The sequence below is a fragment of the Pelodiscus sinensis genome, chromosome 1 (assembly GCF_052426305.1).
Source record: "Pelodiscus sinensis isolate ZL-2025 chromosome 1, ASM5242630v1, whole genome shotgun sequence".
NCBI classification, from domain to species: Eukaryota; Metazoa; Chordata; order Testudines; family Trionychidae; genus Pelodiscus; species Pelodiscus sinensis.
This window is the reverse complement of record NC_143052.1, coordinates 52,081,973-52,106,601: the sequence shown is the minus strand read 5'-3', so window position 1 is coordinate 52,106,601 and position 24,629 is coordinate 52,081,973. Positions and strand designations below refer to the sequence as shown.

At 40.0% G+C, this 24,629-nt stretch overlaps 1 protein-coding gene across 7 annotated transcripts in view; it reads right to left on the bottom strand.

The window, feature by feature from the left end:
- Positions 1 to 24,629, bottom strand: part of IMMP2L (inner mitochondrial membrane peptidase subunit 2) — a 779,606-nt gene that overhangs the window by 131,761 nt on the left and 623,216 nt on the right. For 6 of the 7 annotated variants that reach the window (XM_075929730.2, XM_075929739.2, XM_075929733.2 and 3 more), the window contains exon 5: positions 23,064 to 23,166. The exons of the other annotated variant lie outside the window; for it this stretch is intronic. In XM_075929730.2, the coding sequence (XP_075785845.2) occupies positions 23,064 to 23,166 (103 nt within the window). The remainder of the gene's footprint in view (positions 1 to 23,063; positions 23,167 to 24,629) is intronic. 7 annotated transcript variants of the gene reach the window in all.

Genomic DNA, 24,629 nt, shown 5'->3' with positions numbered 1-24,629 from the left:
TACCACAGGCCCCAGGCTTTGCTCCACGTCTCCCTGGTCTGCTGGGGGGGGGCACTAGCTGCGTCTTCCGTCCCCCCCCCCCCCCCAGCAGACCAGGGAGACACGGAGCAAAGCGGCGGAGGACCCGGGCCGGACCGCGGCGCTTCCAGATCAGCTGTTAGCGCCGCGGGTCCGGCCCGGGTCCTCCACCACTTTGCTCAGCGTCTCCCTGGTCTGCTGGCTCCCCCAGCAGACCAGGGAGACGGGAAGCAGCTTTTCTCACCCCGGAGGAGGCGGGCGGCGGGACCAGGCGTCCCACCGCTCCAGTACTCCGGGGCGAGAAAATCCCCGTTCGTAACTGCGGATCCGACATAAGTTGGATCCGCGTAACTCGGGGACTGCCTGTAGTAGGTTTTTCGATTTTGGCATGTACTCTAAAACCAGACGAAGAGAAGAGAGATCTTTTATAGAAGAAAATATCTCTGGCATGAAATATATGAGTTTTAAACTGTCTTTGGCCGCTGGTGTTTTTTGCTTGTGAAAGACTGTGTTTTATACGTAGGAAAAGCACTGAAAAATATGCCATCCCACTCAAATATTAATGTCTTTTTTTCCAAAGGGTGCACTTTCCCTGATGTTCTTATTCTCTTAGCCCTAGTCCTTTTCAATATGCTTTCTCTCAATTAAACTCTTTCTAGTTTACAAGTCTAGTCTGGTTATGTGCTATTACTGATCACACTATCTCATGGCAGATGCAACTGCCTACTCATACACACTACAAATACAATTGAACTCAACTGGGAATTTTAAAAGCATTTTAAATACCTTGAAGTATAGAAGACACCATATAAAAGCAAATTATTGTCTGTTTCATCTATATAAACAGAAATCTATAGTCCCTTTTCCTGCGAACTAACAATGGATGCTGTGTCTGAGAGATGAAATGCTTTTTCCAAAGGCTTATCACGTGAGACAGCCCTTTCAGATTCATCTAGGCTCTCAGATGCTGAAAGAAAAGGAACCATGAATATCCACAGTTAACTTTAATGCAGGAGATTTGGGTTAAATCAAACTTCAAATAAGACTAAATTGCAGGAAGGATAAATTTGTATTTTATACCAGACTTTACCATAATGTTTCAATCAATCTGTGAAACTACTCATTTGTATGAAAAATAACCAGGTAAAATAAGCTTTGGGTTTAAAAATTCAGATAAAAATTCAGTACCAAGTAGCAGCTAATTTATATTTTTGAACTGACAAAACCTCAGAACCCTGAAAGACTGTCTGATAGTATTATACACAGTATTATAATCTTGGCACAGGCATTATGGAAGAGAGCCATAAGTCTGTCTTCTGAATGCTTTCCCTGCAAGGACAGTAAAAGGGAGCAGGCAAGGGACAGTGCTAAGTATGGGAGGAATCAGGGAAAGAAACACAGCATATAGCATGGAGGAAATTCTGAGTAGCACTACATCAGAAGAGGAAGCGTTGGGAGAGTGCTGTAACAGACAGACTCCTCAAGACTGCCTACATTTCACAAGGGCCTTTTTAATTGCCATAGCAGCCACAAATTGCAGAGGCCCAAAGGTGTCAGGTCTGTTCTCCCCATGACCTCCAACTTCTCTGTTGTATTTCCTGGAGTCTCAACCAAGTTTCTGAGGAAAGATTAGGGTGAACCCTGGTCTCCCTGAAGTTGCTGGTAAAGCTCCTATTGGATACAATAGGGACAACTAATGAAACTACTTAAAAAACCTCAGATAAGTAGAAGTTGGAATTCCTTCCTCATAAATTATAAATCAAAGGTCTAGTCTACTAGCTGATATATATAGGGGAAAAAAATCTCTCTACCCTCCACACTATATCTGTGTGACATTGTGATTCCACACTTCCTTGAAAAAGTTAATTTTGAACTTTGTTTATACTTTTAATATTTCAGTTATTTCAAATGTTAATATTTGACTTTTTTCAAAAGGTTTCTAGAGCTACATAAATGAACATTTATAGCAAATATATTCCTCTTATATATCCTTTATGGAGAATGGGAGTTCCCAAAGAGTTTGTCCAATGTCATCACAGTCCTTATTTATAACTCCCATTAAATAGCAAAGCTGATGGTACTCCAATTAGCAATTTCTGAAATTTCAAAATGATGAGCATATGATTGCTCGTAAAAATACAAATTTACTCTCTTCTGGTCCATATTTAATATCAAAAGACTTAATGGAAATGAAGATTCAGGGTCACCTCCCCTGCCATCATTGAGTCAGGCCGGAACACACCCAACGTCAGCCTGCAGAAGGGTGGGTTGGCTGAGGAGGATGATGAGGAGGCCAGCCAGGCAACCATGCCCACCAGCCAGGAGCTACTCCTTACCTTACAGCCAGTCCCCTCCTCCCAGGATGTTTCCAAGGCTTTTGAGGAACTCAGGGAGGGCACTTCAAGTGAGTTCTCTACCTTTCCCTATTTACAAATGGGGTCAGGCGATGGGCTATAAGTGGCTGCACACTCCTCTCTCAGCCTGCTTGGCCTGGGAGTCACACAACAGCTTGTTAACATATGTGCACATGGTGCACCAGTCCAGAGCACTCAGCTCAATGACGCTCTCACACAGAAACCCTTTGATTCTTCTCACAAGATTCCTGGAGAGGCCTGCCTTATTCCAGCCTCCATGGTAGGTCACTTTCCTACAGCAAGCTATTAAGGAGTCTAGGGTCATGGAACCACACAAATGTGCCACACATGGCACCATGAAGGGGATGTTGCACTTGCAGAGGTCCAGATGGGTGAGGAGACTCCTAAAACTCCCTTTTAAATGACTGAATGCGCATACCATCACCATGCAGCACCTGCTCAGACTCGTGTTGAACTGTTCCTTGCTGGGGTCCAGGCTGCCTGTGTAGGGCTTCATGAGGCAGGGGAGCATGGGATAGGCTGCCTCACCCAGGATCACAATGGGCATGTCCACCTCCCCAACTCAGATGATGTGGTCTGGGAAAAAAGTGCGGGTATGCGTCTTTAGGAAGAGGCAGGAATACCAAAAGGACGTCGGTGTTGTGCGCCTTTCCTGACCATCCAACGATGTTGTGAAGTATCCCTTGTGATCCACAGGCACCTGATGCACCATGGAGAAATACTCCTTCCTACTTTTGAACTCTAAGGCCTGGTGGTGATAGGTCAGGATGGGGATATGCGTGCCATCTATGGCCTCACCACAGTTTGGGAAGCATGGTGGCAAAGCCGTCAATGCTGCTGCCCATGTTTCCCAGAAATTAGAGATGGAAAAACCTAGTAGATCCCCTAGCCATCCTCTAACAATAGAAAACTATTTCCCACAATCTATTCTGCATTTCTCTATCACTTAAGAAATAAGAATTTCATCTAGTTCACTAAAGCAAATGCAATAAATTACTGCAGCAGAATGGTTGCCTCAGTTATTTAATATAGTGGTTTAACACATCTTTAACTGAAAGAGTTATTTTATTAATTGTACCTCCTGCTAATGTACCTTAGTATTATAACAGATAGTTCTACATCTTACAAGTATTGTCTCAACAGTGGTCTAAACAGAAGTTGCAAGAAACCCATAATGGACCATTCTTCAATACCCTGCCAATAAGGAAAATTTCTTCCTAACCTATGTAAGTCAGTGATTTGCTTTTACCGTGAATCATGATAATTTTATTCCTCCAAAAAAATTGTTTTAATCTTTTCTACATGTAATAATGAATGGTCCTGTTGTCCACATAAAATATCTGCTTTGTTTTTTAATCCTATTAAGTTTTTGGCCTCAATCTCTAAATACAATAGATGTTTTCAATGTAACACTGAAACATGGAAAACACAGAACATGCATGCCTTTGCAAAAAAAATCATCTCACTAGCAATAAATGAATTTAGGGAAAATATACAACTACCTCACCAATGAAGTAGAATTACATTATTTTATTCTTGTTTGATGAAGTAACTTTCATGGATCTCTTGCAGTAATACAAGTAAAATGGACAGAACAGGAAAACTATAACAGTTTCCTACTGCCTAATACATAGAGTGCTGCAAATCCATGGATATCCACTTTATATCCATTAATATTAACAGACTAACTTTGCAGATCAGATGCAGATACAAGTTTTGTCTCTGCGCAGGTCTCTACCTATATATTGTTAGGTCACACGTATATTTGGAAACAGACTTAGAGTATGGCAAAGTACAGCTGATTAAAAACAGTACAATGTATTTAGCAAAGGGACCTTTTATCCATCATTGTGCAATATGAACTCACAGTGAGTTTCACAATGTAAATTAGAAGCTGAAGTTGACATTTGTGCCTATATTCCAAATGTGTAGGGCCATACTGGCACATTTCAGTCTGAAAGTGGCACCTGTGAAGGGGTACACATATTGGCCTTAAGCTGTATATGGAGACTTAGGTTTGGAGTTGAATGAATATTGGGGAACAAGACTGTATCAGAGTTAGCATGTGGGTAAGTGTGAAAGGAATGAGCGCAATGCTGTGAGAAGGACAGAAATACAGTTGGAAATCTAGATGAATTAAAGGAGGTATAGGGTCAGGAGCATGCCAGCAATGAAAGATCATTAGTGGATAGAAAGTTGAGTTAGTGGCAGTGATAGAAACATAGCTCAGCTACATTTATTTTTTTAAAGGAACAGTGCCCTGATTTCTTCTCTCTCCATTATTTCCTTCAACACAGAGGTTGTATAGTTTTCAGGTCAGCTGTAAGTGTCCTTTTAACTTCAGGTCCTACAATACTTTGGACAAGTTACCAGGTTGCCCTGTATTAACCATAACAAAACACTTTGGAGTATAATAGAACTAGAAGACCTGGTTTCACATTACTTAGATGTAAAGAGCAAAGCCCCTTTGAAAGACACTTTTAACTGATCAAAACGTAAGCAACAAAGTTCTTAATACACTATAGGAAGACTAAAAAAAGAATGTGAAATTGAAAGATACAGGGAAAAAAGCAGGGAATGTTTTATTCTCTGGCACTAAAAATATGTATACATTAAATCAATGTTACAAATGTTTAGAGTATGGAGTTCTAACACACACACACACACCCTATATAACTACCTACTCTTTCCTGGTTACTTGTGAGACCAGTTCGCAGTCACTTCCAGTAAAAAAATATATAATTTAAAATATAATAATAATAACCACCCAGCAGAGATGAAATCATCCATTTGATACCCAACCTCATTTTTGAAGGGTTGTATTCAGAACTAGAATTCAAAACTTCCAGTAAATTATCATAATTAAAGTACTAAAACACACTCTCCTTCAGTTTGAGTACTCTTCTCACTTCCTTCCAGTCCCCACCATGTAGGAAACCTGGCTTGCAGTCAGCTGTTACTCCTTCCTTTCTCTTTCCAACAGACTTTCCCATCTCCCATTTCCCTGCTACCCCAGTTCCATCAGTCAAGTATCAGAACACTTCACCCACTCCTCCAGTGGCTTTATAGTATATGCTTTAAAAGTAATAATTACACAGGTCCAGACTTTCCCCCCATAATGCATGCAAGTCACCACCCAGCAGATTTGAAATGATCCAGATGACACCCAACCAGGGACTAAGAGTTGTAGTTTGGAGTTCAAAACCTCCAGTAATATATCCACTTATCTTGTCATCTCTTTTCCTCCACCTCTCTTTTTTTTCATTCATTATTAACTACTGTGTCCAATGACTTACCAGAGATGTTGTGAGGGATTTATGGACCACACAGATCCACACAGCCTACAATTTGCTCCACCCAAGAATTAGTTTTAATTTTTTCATTTCAGTGGGTGAATTGAGAGCAAAAATCAATATACCTGTACTACTGGAATGAAGTGCTTGGAATCAGGTAGATTTCTTAGTATACCTGCCTAAATCCATCTTGCTCATACTGATGCTCCTCATACTGAATTCCGAAAGATCTAAATCCTGCTGAATCCATAGTCACTGCAGCTATCATCTCTTTGATGAAAGCAAGAGGCATGTTCTACAATTTCACATGCCATGAAAAGTCTATTTTGTTGGCCAAATAGACTATACTAAACACTACTTTTTGTCAATTAAAATCCAAAAGGCAGGTAGAAATCAATGTGAGAGTTTGTAACAAGATTCTGAACTACATCAGCCTAGTGAATTGTGAAAAACAGTTCTTTCTCACGTAAAAATTGTTCCACAAAGACAATCAAGTCAGTGAGATCTGAAATCTCAGAGGAGTAGTCATGTTAGTCTGTAACTTTAAAAACAAGTAGTCTTGTGGCACCTTAAAGACTAACAAAAATATATAGAATCATGAGCTTTCTGGGGTAAAACCCACTTTATTAGATGAACTGGAATGGAAATAATAGAAAATGAGAGAGAGAGAGAGAGAGAGAGAGAGAGAGAGTTGGAAATAATAGAAAATAAGATTATATATATTTAATAGCAGAAGAAATACCTGTCAGTTATAGGAACCATGTTAATAAGGCTAGTTAAGTGGGCTGGATGTGTCACAGTGAGGCCTGAAGTTAGCTATCACCGAAAGGCAAGCTGTAGTGGTCAAATTTTCCAAGCAACGGTCTCACGGAATTTTGTAGGCTATTATTTTTCAGATTCCACTCTTCTTTCAGTGTACAATACCTTCTTTTGATCTTACGCTTCCTCTGCCTTATATTAGATATAGCATGTACATGGCCAAAAATCAATGTTAGATACTAGTTTCAAATCTGCTATAGAGCAGACCAGCACTCTGTCACTTTGGCACTTAAATTATACAAATCTCAGCTTCAGAAAAGTACTGTTATCTGATATTTGAAGCTGTACAACTAACCCTTGATATCACAACAAAATATATCAATCTGTGCTGGCACTGCACAAAACTGAAAGCTCTAAATTGCCCCCTCCCCACTTGGTAATGGCAGCTCAGCCAGGACTGTGTGCTCCTTCCACCACCCATTGGGGGGCAAGACCTGCTTATGGAGGGAGCAGGCAAAGGGAGGAGGGAGTGCATGTGCTGTCAACAATCTCTTCCCTGCCCATGTGGGTGGGCAGCCTCATTCTGGGGACTGGAGTGGGGCAAAGGCGTGTTGGGTGAGGGTGTGGTGGGGTCATGGGGCAAGAGGGTGTTGGCATGGGCTATAGGAGTTAGAGGTTAAAGGGTCAAAGGGCATAGGGGTGGGAGTCAAAGGGTGTTAGGCATTGGGGAGCAAGGGTCTGGGTTGGGGATAGGTGGACCAGTAACATTTTATTTGCAAATATGCAAATAAAATGTTACCGGTCCGCCAAAAGTTTGTGAATGAGTTTGCCAAAAGGTTGGGAATCACTGCACTAAAGTGTTAATAAATTCCAATTAGATGCAACACTGCAGAAGCACCATTTGGCATACTCTACTCCAAAGGGTAGAAAGCAAAATTATAGGAATCATGTACTCTACTGTTAAGAAATACATGCTATGGATCCTTAAAAAAATATTAGAAAAATCACCTTTACCATTATATGAACTCTAAGAATCACCTTTCTTGTTTGATTGTAATGAACAAAGAGCTTTTCATTATTAATATAACTGACTTATCTGCCATGACAGGTGATAGCAAAGTGTCTTTTTCCCCCCTGTCCAGTTACTAGTCCAGCATAAATACTGGCCCTATTTGGAATAGCCTTCCCAGAGATTCTAGCCCAGCAGGTTGAGAAATATTAAACTTTCTAATCACACAATATTTATATAATCTTGGGTTCTCCTTCTCACATTTCGATCTGATGGGAATTCAGCAACTGATATCTCACAAACCCACAAAGACAACCAGCTGCTGTTTCATACCACATGTACTGTGGATTTCCTGCTTCCAGAGGAAGCTACAACAAGGGGAAGCAGTTCCACTGTTAGCGGTAATCAAGACAGTGCCCACTAAAATCACATTGGAACTGAAGTGCTGAAGGAAGAAAGAAAACTGGTAATTTAAACAATGTAATTTTATATTTCAAAATCCTGCAATGTGCCAAGCTCAGAAATAAATGCTATACATGTGTGAGTATCAAACAGTTGTAGAGAGTATATGCTAGTAGTCTTTAGAGTGTTGAGGGTTCTGTTCTATGAGTCTAAATTCTAAATGGCATTAAAAGGGTTAATGCTAAACATACATTAAATACTTCCATGTAAGAAAGTGCTCTTGTCAGAGTGGTATGGAGGTGAGGAGTACACTTCTAAGATATCCACAATATCAACAAGTTAAATCCCACAAGAACCTTGATAAAATAAGATTCCCAGTTTCATGATTAAATGCAGCACTCATTGATAGTCTTCAAAGTTCACAATATGTCAGAAGTTTAAAACCTCTTGCTGTTCCCCTGATCTGACAGTGGGAATTTCTGGTACTGGACCTTGACTGAATGAGATGATTCCCTCATTTCAGACAAATGTAATTTTCAATCTCTGACAAAGGTTGTTTTCAACATGGTAAGTCCTGAGACCAAATGAACAAAAGTAACTATGAACAATGTCAGTGACTCAAGGTGCGGGAGGTAATGTCTTTGATTGGACCAAAGTTGATGAAAGAAATGTACTTTCAAAAATACACAGAGATCTTCTTGGGCCTGAGAAACATATGCAGAGTGTCACAGCTAAATAAAAAGTGGAACAGATTGTTTAGCATGAGGAGTTAAGAAGGCGTAAACACATGTTGCAAGAGACCATTAAAGGAGAAGTAGACAAGCTAGCACCTCTGCAGTTGTAAACAAAGGAGGGTGAACAGATCACTGATGTTGTGATGAGCCATAAAATCAAGATCATTATTAGTTCCATGATGTTTAGTATCTAGCAAAATTAAGACTTTAATTCTCTGGCTCATCTTTTGAAGGTATTATGCTGCTTTCCTTTGAGGATGAGGATTAAGAGGTCCAAATATGGAGGGATCTCCTTGTGAAAGCTGTTCATCCATAAGAGATAGGGAGCTTCTGTCTTTTTCATTTTCCTGTGCAAATTAATACCAGAGCATAGTGATTTGGTTAGAGATGTGTGGCCAAAGAGTGGTAGCCTCTGGCCAGAAGTCAAGCACTGAAAGGCCACACTTCTGCCAGCAGCAGCACAGAAGAGTGGCATGACATGGTAATGGGATTCGTAGGATCCTGTCCCACTGCAGGGTTTTATCCGCTACCATTTTTTCCCCCTCTCCATTCTGTTTTTTTCCTCTCTACCCTGGTTTACTTCATGTCCTCCCTGGGCAGTTGTCCCTCTCGTCCCACCTTGGTTGTATCCCTGGTAAAATACATGGTTGTAAATATCTAACCGCTAGTACATAGAGTAGGTTATGACTGAATATACTGGCAATGGCAACAGATGCCATATATTCAAAGTCATAACAAGTTTCAAATTTTTAAATCAAATAATTTTTTGAGCCATGTCACTTCTTTCATTACAAATTAAGCACTGTCTCTGAAAGTTTTTCCTTGAAGTCCCCTCGGCAATTAATTAATTCAACAATTTACAATCAGTAAATCAGTACAACCAGTGTAATAACTTTTTCCAACACAAAAGATGCTTTTTCACAACACAAAGAAAGTATGTGTGTGTGTCAGCGGAATGTTTATTATTTAATGATACTTATCTGTACCACAATATAGTTGCATGTGATAATTTATAAACAAGAAAGAACATCAGGTACCTCTTTCAAAGATCTTACAAATTAATTAAAAAAGTAAACACAGGACAGCAAAACCTCAGGACTAAGTAATCTGAGTATAAAACATCTAGGTACTGAATATAAACCATCTGGTATGATTGGATATACATGAACACAGAAACATCAACGGCACTTCAGATAGAAGATTTACAAGAAGCAATACTGTTTATAAATTCTTTCAATTTTTCAAACTTAAACTTCCTCCTGCTGTTTCCTAGAAAATACTATACATGTAAAACCTTAAACCTTTTATCAGGAGTTAAAGAATTTGTGTCTGAAATATTGTGGTTTTCTGCAGCTTTCCAAATGGTTTGGTCATGGTTCCTCAAACTGGAAATGCTGTCAGCAAGCATGAAGGATCAGTCAAATTCATCCTTCCCTCTTTTCTTCCAAACTTGCTCGTGCTTAATAGCAATTTTTTATCATCAAGTACAGCAGTCAAACATATAAGGTTTCTTCTGTCCATTTTCAGGAACGTTACCAGCTCTATCTTATATGGCTCCTACAATCATAGTGTGAGAATGCCTCCCAACAAAGATTAATGAATTTATCCTTACAACATCCCTGTAACGTGGAGAAAAGGTTCCAGCAATTTTCTCCCACCAAAGCCTTTCAAAATGGAAGAAACATTGAGGGCAAACACTATGTATCATAATTTTAAATCACACAGCCTATTACAGAAAGAACTTTGCAAGACTGTTTGCATCAATATTTTTCCTCTCCGAAAAAAAAGTTGAAATATCTGAACTTACATGACCATTTTAAATCAATGAAAATATTGTATTGTTACTAAAACTCTCTCAACATCCAACTAATTTGTTTATATCTGTGGAGATTTTTTTCTCAGGCTTTAAAAGAAGACACAATTATTATAACTATTAACAATGCTAGTTCTATATTAACAGTTGACCACATATTTCACTAATGTTTTGCATTTAAAACATTGCTATTAAATATAAATTTCTGATAAGATATGGTGTGACCACCCATCACTTATTTCAAGGGAACCATCCTTTATTTTACTGCTTTGTTCCTTAAAGTAAGCATGTCTCTTATTTTAAAGGATATCTCTAGATTTTCTATTTCATTGATTTGTCACTTAAGTAAGTGAAGGCTGAATCAAATCTTTGCAGAGCAACACTAATTAATGTTTTCAGTGCAGAATTCAGACTGAAGAAACCAATCTTTTAACAAAAAACTATTAATCTTTAGAAAATGATTTTCCTTTTGCCTTGTCCTAAGTCTGCATTGACTTACGCACCTAAAATGAAAATTCATGAATGTGGCTTCTTGTTTTACACTTTGACTTTTAAAACATGATATGACGTATTCAAAATTTTCTCTCCTCCAGTTTTCTCTTTTTTTACTTGTAACATAGATACGGAAATGCTAAGAAGAATTAAGAAAACTTCGGGAAAGGTTCTTTAGTGGCTAAATAAACAGCACATGCTTGCCACGTATGGGAACTAGTTTATTTTATTGCAAAGAAGGTTCAGTTAATACTCTGCAAGAGAAGTAGTAGACTTAGAAACATGGTAGCCAGTCTCTCCTCCTAATTTCTTAAAACTTGAGGGGTTTATTATGTCCATTCTTACCTCAAACGCAGTAGAGGAAAGAATATTTATCTGTGTAAACAAACATGAACAAATTGTAGTAACCTGCTAACTACTGATTCTCTTCAGGCTGAACTTGAATTTAAAGTCAATTTCAAATTGTGCATGTAAGGAGTTTCATGAAATCATTTTAAAAAATCAAAGATATTATGAGTTTACACACATTTAAGTATAAGTACTATTTTAAACATTAAAATGAAGCTTATGATAATAGGATTTTTATACTTGAGGGCAGTAGAAAAGTACATGCAAGAAGAAAACACATGATATGCTATGGGAAATTGTGTTTCCTTAAAATGTCCTTTAAAATAAAGTGTCATCCCTTATTTTTCCATGTTTTTCCTTATTTCTATCTAAAAAAGAAAGCACACATGACAACTAGAGATTTGCACAAGGCATTGAGATTAGATGGCCTCATATGTACCTTAAGATTGAGAAATTCACAACATTTGTATTGATAACATGGTAACATTTCTCCTATCTGAAAATGAAATCTTGGTTAAAAATAATTCTTTATAGTACTGCAAATCACTAAAACCGATAACTGCATTTCAGTTAGTAGTGATGGAGCTTTAGATACTCTCCATGCCCAGAAAAGAAAAATAATCCCGCAAATTTAAATTCAATGATGGACTATAGTTTGCTTTAAACATCAACATAGGTCAGCTATGGGCAACCACGAGTCGTGAGTGGGCCACATGAATGGTCCTCCTTCACCTCAGTAGACCTCAGCAACCTATGGTCCACTGTGGTTCCACCTATGGCCCCCATCTGCCCTCCTCCCCCATGAGCCTCTCACACATTGGAGAACAGAGCCCCACACTTACCTGCTCTTCCCCCATACTCCCAGCATTTTCACAGTGCATGAATCACCTGATTCGTGCTCCGTCCCCTCTTCTTCACCCTCCCAGAGTTTGAACAGCCATAAACAACTGATTTGGAGCACTCCAGCTTTGGGACAAAGGAGGAGGAGCGTAGATGGAGCACAAATCAAGTCATTTGTGTGCTCTGAAAATGCTGAGAGAGTGGGGGAGGCGCAGGTAAGTGTGGGGCTCCCTTGCTCCAGTGTGTGAGAAGCACACAGAGGGGGGAAGCAGACAGGAGGTGCATAGGTTGCAGGTGGAACCCCAGTAGGTCACAGGCTGTTGTGCCCACTGACGTGAAGGAAGGTCACTCATATCGCCCACTCACAATTTGTGGTTGCCCACTGCTGTTCTAATAACTCTTCATATTGAAGCTGTTCCATAAGTTTAATAATTTTTGTTGCCCTTTTCCATATTTTTTCCAATTCTTATACATAATTTTTGAGATGGGGTGAGCAAAACTACATGAATATTCAAGGTTTAGCCATACCATAGATTTATATATGGCACAATGATAATTTTATTTTACTATTTATCTCTTTCTTCATATTTATTCATCTATTTATCTCTTTCTTTCCGAACATTCAATTAGCTTTTTTGATTTCTCTATCTTTCTCGACTGTCGCTTGATAATGAGTAGGATGCCTTCCTGTCACCCTCCTATTTATAGATCTGTTGATAGACCAGCCTGATTCTGGAGCTGCAGGTCTTATCGCAGAAGGGCAGGTGCTGATGGCTATTGGAGGAATGTGGGGCAGGTTTTGCTGCTCTTTTTTCCTTCTCTGCCTCTCCTCATCTGTACTGTAGCGAGGCCTCTCAAATTGCATCACCCCCTCATGGATTACTGCTGTCCACTGGCGATAGTCCCTGGCAAGGTTCGCCCACGTGTTGACACCAAAATCACACATTTTCATGTCTGCCTTCAACATATCCTTATATTGCTTCCTCTGTCCCCCAACACTCCTCCATCTTTCCCTCACCTCAGAAAACAGAATCTATTTTGGGAGGCACTGATCAGGCATCTGGACCACATGATCAGTACAGTGAAGTTGTTGATAATTGATGATAGCTTCAATGATGGTCATGTTTGACTCTTACAGAACGCTAGTGTTCGCACACCTGTTCTCCCAAAGGATATTTAGAATTCTCCTGAGGCAGCGTTGATGATATTGTTCAAGTGCCTTCAAGTAATGCTTACATGTTGTCCAGGTTGCACATGCATACAGCAGTGTTAGAACAACCACTGCAGGGTATACAAGAGGCTTTGTCTTGGCACTGATGTCCCAGTTCTCAAAGATCCTTCATCTCAAGTGGGCAAAAGCAGAGCTTGCGCAGCTCAAGCGATGCTGGATTTTCACGTCAATGTTGACTTTGGCTGAGAGATGACTTCCAAGGTACAGGAAATGCTTCACATTTTCCAGCAGTTCTCTGTTGACTTTAATAGATGATACATGAGATTATCCCATTGGTGAGGACTGATGGAGCACCTTGGTCTTTTTGATGTGCAGTGTGAGGCCGAGATTCTCATATGCTTCAGCGAAAGGCATTTAAGATGGTCTGAAAAGGTACCGGGAAAAGAGCAGCGACCATATTGTCATCTGCATAATGGCGCTCCATGATCGAAGTCATGGAAGTCTTGCTTTTGGCCTTTAGTCTCCTGAGATTGAAAAGCTTCCCATTTGTTCTATAGACAATCTTCACTCCATGTAGAAGCTTGCCATCTGCACATTCTGACTGCTACTGCACATTGAGTGGATGTTTTTATAAAACTATATACAATAACTCCAAGATCTCATTCCTGAGTGCTAACAGCAAATTTAGATTCAATCATCTGTATATATAGTTGGGATTATGTTTTCCAGTGTGCATTACTTTGAATTTATCAACCCTAATGTCATCTGCTATTTTGTTGCCTAGTCACTCAGTTTGTGAGAGCCCTTTGTAATCTCAGTCAGCTTTGGACTTAACTTGAAAATCTCTGCGCTATTCTCTGTTATGAAAATATAGTTAGCCATGATAATTTTAATGGACAGTGAAGCCACACAACCTTATGATCTACAGAGCCCCTCCAGCAGTTCCTGCAATTATTGCCATTCTTAATCGACAACCCTCAATCCCAATTTAAATCTGTCATATAATATTTTCTAAATTGAGACAAGCATATTTATTCTTCCAAGCATATTTAGCTTCAGTCATAATAACGTACTGTATGCTTTATCCGTCATAGACATTTACAAAAATTTCAAGCTGTGCATTCATGCCACAATAGCTACTGTCACCTCATGTTCCATACACAAAATACTTTAACAATCAATTTTGCTTCTGCATCTTCATCCAAGGCCAACATAAACATAATGGAAAACTACTGGCTCCATATTTATTTTACATATACAGGCAGTCCCCGGGTTACGTCAGTCCGACTTAGTCGGACCCCTAGTTACAGACTGGGGGAGAGGAGATCCCGCTAGTGCGGGGTGCCTCCCCCACTGTCGCCGCCTCCGGTGGCACGGGGGGCGCTCCCCCCCAGTAGACCAGGGAGACGCGGAGCGGCTTTTCTCGCCGCGGAGAACGCGGTGGCGGGACCACCAAGACGCCCTGCGGTCCCACCGCCCGCGTCCTCCGCAGCGAGAAAAGCCGCTCCGCCTCTCCCTGGTCTGCTGGGGGGGAGGGGGGGAGCGCAGCTAATGCCCCCCCCCCCCAGGAGACCAGGCTTTTCTCGCCAACGCCTGGGGTAGAGCAGCTGGGGTGCTGCCGGGTTGGTCCCACAGCGCCGAGGTGCGGCACTACTGGACCAACCCAGCAGCACCCCAGCTGCTCTGCCCCACGCATCCCCAAGTCAGCCGCTGCTGAAACTGACCAGCGGCTGACTACAGGAAGCCCGAGGCAGAACTGCTCAGCCCCAGGCTTCCTGAAATCAGTCACTGATCAGTTTCAGCAGCGGCTGACTTGGGGACACCTGGGGTAGAGCAGCTGGGGTGCTGCTGGGTTGGTCCCGCAGCGCCGCTCCTCAGTGCTACTGGACCTACCTGGCAGCGCCCCAGCTGCTCTGTCCCAGGCGTCCAGATTCAGCTGCTGTTGAAACTGATCAGCAGCTGATTCCAGGAAGCCCGGGGCAGAGCAGCTCTGCCTTAGGCTTCCTGTAGTCAGCCGCTGCTGGTCAGTTTCAACAGTGGCTGAATCTGGACGCCAGTTCCTACTTACAAACAAATTCACCTTAAGAACAAACCTACAGTCCCTATCTTGTACGTAACCCGGGGACTGCCTATATATCATATCTCAGAGATAGTGCCTGATGTTACAGTGAATTAATTTCTAGAACAACCTTCTTACTTCAATTCTTGGAACTGCAGAAAGAGGTGCTGGAGACTTTGCAGGAGACACATGTCTCCCTAGTGGATCAATTATGCTCTGTATGCATGTCCTAAATTGGGAGTAGTCACGGATAATCACAAATCCAGAACAAGCATCAGGAGCACATCTGCTATATCCTTTTGTAGTACAAGTATTATTCCTCTCTATACATTATGTTCAGAGAGCAGATGACCCAAATCCCTCCTCATCCACTTCGGGGTGCCATTCACTTCAAAAGTCCACTTGGAGAAATTATATTCTGCCTGTATACATTCCCTTCACAATTCCATCTGAAGTCAGTGCACTTCACTATTGTAAAGTGTTGCTGCATGCTCTGAAACAATTGCAATCTTTACCCTACCAACAGCAGTATTTTAGGGCAGATGAAGTGATCTTTACACCAGTATATAGCTTCTAAATTGCTCTGCAGATCTTCTAATTAAAGATGATATATGTGGAAATACCACAACCAAGATCATTTACACTTTTGTCTAAGCAAACTGGGTGTTGTTGCTACTACTCATGGCAAAAGCACAACAGTGGTACTTTCCCTCAGTTTTCCTTGGGGTTGCTTGAACCTTCATAGAAGAGGTCAGAGCATCCCTCAGAAGGTTATTCTCAGTCTGAAAACTGCTGGGCTAGATTAGTTCCATTACTAAGAACAGGAATCCTCCACTTTTCCTGTCTAGATTCACATATTATCATTCACATATTATCATGGTGTCATTTCCTCTCTTCCTCTGGTTAGTCTGTATGGGTGATTCACTCCCATTATTTACAGGAGTAAATATTTTGAGTCATTTTATAAATTAATTATGACCAGACAGATTCACCTTCATCTATGCTGCATAGCTCATCACTTGGGCTATATCTACACTGCCGCGCTATTTTGGAATACCGAAAGTATTCCAAAATATCTATTCCGAGTCTTTTGAGCAAGCCTCGTATTTCAAAATATAAAGGGCTCCCTATTCCAACATCCTTGTAAACCTCGCTCTACAAGGAGTAAGGGGCATTTCAAAATAGCATTCTATTTCAAAATTAACTTGAAATAAGCTATGCAATTTGTATAGCTCAAATTGCGTAGCTTGTTTTGAGCTCCAGGTGCAGTGAAGACACACCCTTGGTGAGTAAGGTACTAAAACAACATCAATCTGACCAGAGGGGGCTAATAGTTAATTCTTCTCTCCATCATATGGTCCAAAAAGTTGATGACTTTCCTTTTGCAATGAGAATCCAAATTATGAAATTTAGCATATTTAAACATTTTGAATAATATCTTTCTAAAAAAAACATCTTTATTGTGCTTTATAATCCATAGACAGATGCAGCTGAAAGAAGGAACAGGAAGTAGGACAAGAAAGTGCATTTCAGACAGGTTTCCATATGAACTTGCATTGCAGCATTGTTTACTTGGACAATCACGTGTGAGATGTTGGTCTTTACAATTGTCCTAATCTACTTATTTGCAGTTTACAAATTAAAAATCTATGGTACATAAAAATGTACTGAGGTCAGATCCCAGTCTGACCGGATTAGGCTTTAGAAAGCAGGCCCATTAGAGGAACAGTAGTATAATGTTGAAATATTTTCGGTCATGTTTTATCAGCAGATAACCCAGCTTCTTACCTGGGGTTTAGCTCAACTCTTAAACCACCCCCACTGTCCAAAACAAAAGGTTTTTAAATCTAGATTTGATGGTGTTTTAAGGCTGAGTTTGCTTACTCAGCTAGGATGTGGGTTAGAACCTGGATTCCTGTTTGATGCAGTTTGGAATTTACAGTGAGGATTCTGGCTAATTCATTCAAGTGTTCATAGTCCTCTGATTCTTTCACCCAATTCTCCTCAAATGAACAGACAAGTTCTCCCACAAGTGAGTGGGAAATTAACCACAGAGCATTACAACAGAAAGTACCATGGGATATGCCCTCAGAAACAAACATAGCCATGTAGAGAAACACAGAAGACAATAAAGCAGGTGATGCTTACATCTAAGCTAGGCTATCTTGGGTGCACAGATCTGGGTCCTGATAACCTACACAATCTCTGTAATTAATATATACCCTTGGTGTCAGAAGTCCAGGAACTGTTCTTGTTCTGTGACCTGGGACAAGATAGTAAACCACTCCGTGCCTCAGTTTTCCCATCAACATAATGACGATAATGATGTTTCCCTATCTTACATTAGGTTATGGAGCTTGATTCATAAAGGGGCCAATAAAGTGAATTGAAAGTCTCTCAGTGGGCTTTTGTATAGGCTCATTATGATAGTCAGTTGAAAAGTACCACTGACTTCATTAGGCATTTTATCAGGCATTAACTAAGCTGGGAAACACTTTGAAAACTAAAGTAGTAGCTATAGAAGTGGTACATTTACAAAATTAATTCTAGTATCCTCCAGGTCTTTTTTTATTTAATTTGATGGAAATTATTATTACACGTGTATTACTGCCACAGTTCTTTCTCCAGAAACATTTCTTAGATGAACTCACAGCTAACTAGGAGCATTACTGGAATTAAAAACGATAAAGCAGTCTTTTGTAAAAGCAAAACCACGTATCATCCAACACTGTGCAGTATAACATCACTGTAATTTTCCAAATAAACCAGAATAAGGTGATATACCGTAAATTAGCATATATAACCCGCACCCATGCATAACCCATGGTTTTTCCTAAATGTGTAAAAAAAATCTAAGATAACCCGCACACATGTATAGCCTGCGGGTTATATACACTACTTTAAGGTACCTGGTAATAGCTGGCCGGCCTGCAGGAGGGGAGCCGCACTCGTGTCCAGGCTCCGCGCAGCTGCAGCCAGCTGCAACCCACCCTCCTCCGGGAGGGGGGAACAGAGAGCTCAGGCGAGCTGGCTGGTCTGCGGGAGGGGAGCTGCACTCGCGCCCAGGCAAGTAAAAATAAACTTGTATATCCCGCAGACATGTATACCCCATGGGGGGATTGCGAGGTTTGTAAAACGTATAAATTACGGGTTATATGTGCTAAAACACGGTAGTAAATGTTAGGCTTTACCACCATAAAAGACTGAAAACAGAATTGGCTTAACCCAGCTTCACTGAAATAACCAACTCTAGCTAACTGACCTAAAATAATTGTATATGTAATTTTTTTCTTTCCATAAATAAAAAAACCCACAAAGCAAGCAAGGATCACTGGGTTCTTTTCAGTAATCCTGACATTTAAAATAACTCTTTTCAGCCATTATAAATGGCAGACATGACTTTCAAACTAAGGCTATGTCTATAGTGCCCCACAGTTCAGAGTGTGAAGTTGTGAACAGCAGTGCATACCAAAATGCTGTCCTGTAATTCCCCTGAGTGGACTGCAGGCACAAACTAAAAGGTTTCTAGTTCACGTTAATATAATCCTCAACAGACAGGAACTAGGAATCTTTTAGTTCATACCTTCAGAGTAGGGATGTAAAAGGTGAAACAGTTAATGCTTGGTAAGCATTTAGCCTTACTGGCATGCTTACTGGGTAAACAGGTTAACTGGAGGGCCTAGCCGGCGGGAGCAGCTCCGTCCCTCACAGAGATCCAGCTGGCAAGACCCTGACCACAGCCTGGGGCTGGTAGTGGGGCAGGAGCAGCCCCTGCCACATGCGGCTATGATAGGGCTGGGACCAGAGCAGCCACTGCTGCAGCCGGAGGTTAACCAGTTACCCCCCTCTTTACTTCAGAGTCTATGTGGAGTAGGCACAGCACAGCTCTGGCGCACACTACTATTCACACTCCTGTAGTTCAAACTATGGGGCAATGGGGATAAGCTTGCAGATTGAACCAGGCAATATCAAACTAACAACATTATAGTACATTTGTCTGTGTTGCACAAAGCAGTTATTTAAATGACAAAATTCAGTAACTGCATTTCTTAAATAACTTCCCTGCATTCTTTAATAAATTTACATTTAAATCTGTATTTGGCCAGCTATACTATACAGTTATCAACTATATTAGTGGGGAAGGGATAGCTCAGTGGCTTGAGCATTGGCCTGCTAAACCCAGAGTTATGAGTTCAATCCTTGCGGAGGGGATTTGGGGCAAAAATCAGGGATGGTACTTGGTCCTGCTGTGAAGGCACTTGTGGACTTGATAACCTTTGGTCCCTTCCAGTTCTAGGAGATAGGCAATCTCCATTACTAAAATTATTAATTCAGCATAGTTCATAGATGTGATAGTACAGGCAGTCCCCAAGTTACGCGGATCTGACTTATGTCAGATCCGCAGTTACAAACGGGGCTTTTCTCGCCCCGGAGGACAGGAGCGGCGGGACACCCACGTTCTCCGGGGCAAGAAAAGCTGCTCCCCTGGTCTGCTGGTCAGACCAGGGAGACGGGGAGCAAAGTCTCGGAGGACGCCCGCAGCGGGACAGCCACGGTGCGTCTGGGCTGTCCCGCTGCGGGTGTCCTCCGCGGCTTTGCTCCACATCTCCCTGGTCTACTGGGGGGTGGGGCACAGCTAGTGCCCCTCACCCCAGCAGACCAGGCTTTTCTGCCCACGACGCCTGCAGTAGAGCAGCTGGGGCGCTGCTGGGTTGGTCCCACAGCGCCGCTCCTCGGCGCTACTGGACCAACCCGGCAGCACCCCAGCTGCTCTGCCCCAGGCGTCCTGATTCAGCCGCTGCTGGTCAGTTTCATCAGTTCCGACTTACATACAGATTCAACTTAAGAACAAACCTACAGTCCCTATCTTGTACGTAACCCGGGGACTGCCTGTATTACAATTAAATTATTGCTTTAATTTAAGTTAAGAAAAAGAATCTGCTAGACAGAAAGGAACTATAAAGTCATTTTGAAGGTCCCTTGACTTTTTCTGAAATATATATTTTACTATTGTTCAAAAAATATTTTAATGTAAAAATTTGAGGGAATCCTCTATATTTGGCTTGAGGTTCAGATTTTCTTTTTACTAAAACAATATAGATAAAAATATTAAAGGACATAATCGATAAAATGTTTTAGGGACTATGTAAAGATTATCATCATCTGGCAAAGGGTCTTTCACATTTTAGGATTCATAATCCCCAAAGCTGGCCTATCAATTAGATCTTGAATGATCCCAGTATTTCTGCCCTATAAATCTGGTTTATTGGCCATTACACGTTATCCTCTGTTATTCCATAATCTCCATATATGCCCCATGTCACTCATTATGCTCATCCACAAAACATAACTATGTCTGACTTTATCTATAGTATAGGAGACTTTTTAAAATGGCAATTAAAGGAATAGCATCAAAGTTAATAGGCCTAAAATGTAATCTACCTTAAAGATGATTTTTGGTACTGGGACCTTTTGACCTAGGAAAATACCTTTGTCCCTCCAAATTACAGTTGTGACATAGATAACATTCAAACTACTCTCTAGAGTGACTTCTATTACAACAAAACCAGGACACTGGGTTCCTTTCTTACCATTGTGCTGTCTTTTCATTCTGACTGACTATTCTATTCTTATGAGAGAAAAGATATTAAAATGAAATATTCTTCTGAATGTCTTTAGAGTACAATTCTAATACATTCAGTATCTAATACATTCAGTACGTGCTCATAAGAATTGGTCAGGCAAAGGAATGGACACTGTGATATGCCAATCTGTTCATAACATATGAAAGTCTGCCTCCACAAACCAAAACACAGAATATTAGTCATTAGGAGCTAATGTATCTCTAAGCCAGCTTTTCTTCTTTTTCTGCAGATGTATATATTTATTATTTTAATCATCCCTTATAGCTAATTTCCACCCATGAGAGCATACTTGTCAACTTTTCCTTTATATTTTCAACTACTATTATAATTTGAATCTGAAGAAAAATATCCATTCACGTTTGAGACTTTCTCAAATTTACTCAATCAATACAAATCTTTTAAATAGTTCTACAGTCTAAGGTCATGCGTGTGGAATGCTAGAGAGCTTGCATTGTCAAAGGTAGTCAAAGAAGTTCTCTAAGAATGCTTCTTCATTCAGAAAAGAGATGGGAACTTAACACGTGCTAACAAACATGAAGTAAAATCCCAAAGAAAAGGCGGGATGTAATTTTCACAGGCATTAGCAGGTATATTTAAATATACCTGGGATGTACCTTGACCTATTACTCATGTGAAAACTATTAACTACCTTGTCTTCACTAAGATTTTACATCACATTAATTAACATGTGTTAATAAGAGTTAAGAACAACCTTTTTTCTAGCGAGCAAAAGCCCTAAAAGGTTTTTTAAAACTTGTGACGCTATCATGACCAAATATCAGAAGTAAGAGGACAATGTGTGTGATTGTGGGTGTCCTGGATACACACAGAGAGATGATGGATAAAAGACACCGGGTAACAATACAGAGAGAGAGAGACAAACATTCATGGGGTCAAATGAAGAAAAATCTAGTGGCACAGAGAAAAAAAAAGAGAAACTCTAAAATTAGCTGTCAAAAAACTGACAGAGTAGAAAGGGAGAATAAAAAAAATCATAAGTGATGTGGTCCTTTAAGCAAGCAGTGATACAAGAGTACAAGGAAAGGTGAAAGAGATTAGGGCATCACACTGGTACAGCCAGTAGGGGATCTTTGAATCTCAGATATTTTTATTTTTGCCTCTTCACATCATGTTATTGGAAGTAGATTATCTGCCACCTTCATTTAAATTGAGCAGTATCTATTCCATGATTAGTCTAATTAAATCCAGCCCTACTTCCAAACTAATGTGCTAATAGAACTTGAGTAAGTATAGAAGAATCTGGCATGAATTTTCCATGATAACCAGTCATTTTTATTATTTTAGAATAGCATCACCTCTACGTAAATAGGTAAACAAAACTGCATTTATAACATGAGAAAAATATTAATAACTCCAGGGCAGAATGCAAAAACTATGAGACTAAATTTCTATATGTCAGACAAAGTGAGCAAATTAAAAAAAAAGCCCCAAAACTGAAAACCTGAACAGAATATCCCATTTTCCCAGAGACCAGGTGTATGCTTTTACCAGTCTAAAGCAGAGATTTTACCTTTTGCTTTTTAAATATGTGTATGCAAATGAAGACACTCGTATTTTAGGGCGAGTTTCTTTTTTTCCATTTACACAGAGAACTGATCAGACAAAGTGTCCATTACTTCATGCTTTCTTCAACTTGTTCATTTACCAAGTAACATTTGCTGTATCATTACAGCCCACTGACTTTCTGTTGGAGTAATTGCTCTAAAGTAGGAGAGGACTGCTGGGAAAGAGGCACTCTAAGTGGCATTAGCTGGCAACAGATCCCAAAAGGACCATCTGTCAGCTGCCCCCATCTGCCAAACTGCCCCTTCCACCAAAAAACAAACAAAAAAATCCCCTCCACTTCCCTCTGCTCCTTGCATGAGAGTTAAAGACAATCTCTGTTATTAGTGCAAAGAAAATGGAGCAAGGCCTTTCCCTCCATCTTGATTAGAAGAAACATTTCAAGGTGCACGGATTATCTCTAAAACCCTGACTCTGCTAATACAGCAAATGAATAATTGCTGTATTATGAGAGTAACCTATTAGATAAGATTTGCTTTTCAACTGCAAACATAAAAATATATATAGTGAAAGCGACTTACTGGGCCAAAAACATTACTATCCAAGCTGTGTCCATGGTGATCACCTTCCACCCATATATGGCCATGTGGAACTCTCACATACTTGTTTTTGTATCCTATGGTTCTAAAAGACAAATGCAACAAAAATTACCAGTGTAAAAACATGTCAAAAATTCAAATTAATACAAAGCATTTTTTGTTAAGAAAGTCCTCTTATTTATTATTTTGGGACCTAATCCTGCAAACAGTTAAAAGGAGGGAGAATTTTACCTCTTGTGAGTAATACCATTGACTACAGTATGGCAACTATATGAGAAGAATTAAACACATGTGCTAGTGTTTCCAGTACCAGGTCCTTCTTTATTAAACATGTTTTCTGTTTACAAATACTCTTAATAGCGCAAGGAACAAAAGACATATTCAGTAATGTATGAGCAAGCATGTAATGGACTCTTTCCCATAATCATTACTATGATATCTTTGAAGCATCATATATTCACACCAGTAAATTCACGGATCATATGTTGTACTTTAATATGATGGTATTTTATGTTTGCCATGTCATTTAGTAAAAATAACCAGATAGCTCTGCACTGGCTGCAGATTTAAAGTTTAGACTCCTGTAGTCATATGACGTTGGATTATGAGTTCCTCAGATTCATAAGCTAAGCAGGTTCGATTTGGGCAGTCCTTTAGGGGAAGTCCAAATGCTGCGGGAGGTGATACATGTAGTTCAAAAGGTGTGACTCTTTGCTGCAAGTCAGTACTGAACCATTGCCAAAGAATGAGACTTCGGAGGCACTGTGTGTTTTAGGTGTTTCAATTTTGGAAGAGAATATAAACCCAAGATCCTGAGTACAAAAACAAACACATTTCACTCATGGACATTAATAATTTTCAATATCTTTCACAATTCCAACATGCCTAGTAACAAACACTTTCACTTTATTTGCAAATTAAACATGAGGTTTTGTATTATTCTGTAAATACCCACACTGAGAAATAACTTTACACGGGTGTGTTAACTTTCTTCCATATTATATGTTTATAGGGAAGGGCCCTATAGAGTGAAACTCTAAATTTTCCATTTGGCTCCTGAATTCCACAGAAATGGGTGTCTTGAATGAAGAGAAAAAAGGAGACAAGATAAAATGATATATGGAAGGAAAGAAAAGGAACTGTAGAAATGGAAGGTGGGAAAAGGCAAGAAAAGAGGTGTAACTTTTCAACTAATAATTATACATTACATTTATCAAAATGTTTCATTTATTCTAAATGCATTACATAATATAAGTGTGCACAAAATGTATGTAAAGGTACATGAAATCTATCCTGATGCAAATGAAAGATTCAAGAATAATAAGAGGCCAATATGGTTGCATCATGTGCTCTTTAATAACCTGAAAACCAAAAAGGAATTCTACATAAAATAGAAACATGGACACATTGATAAGAAGCATAGCAGAAGCATGTAGGGAGAAAAATCACAAAGGTTCAAAATGAGTTATGTTTAGCAAGCAACATAAAAAGGGATAACAAAAGCAACATTAGGAGTAAGAGAAGGACAAAGGAAAGTAAAAATAACCA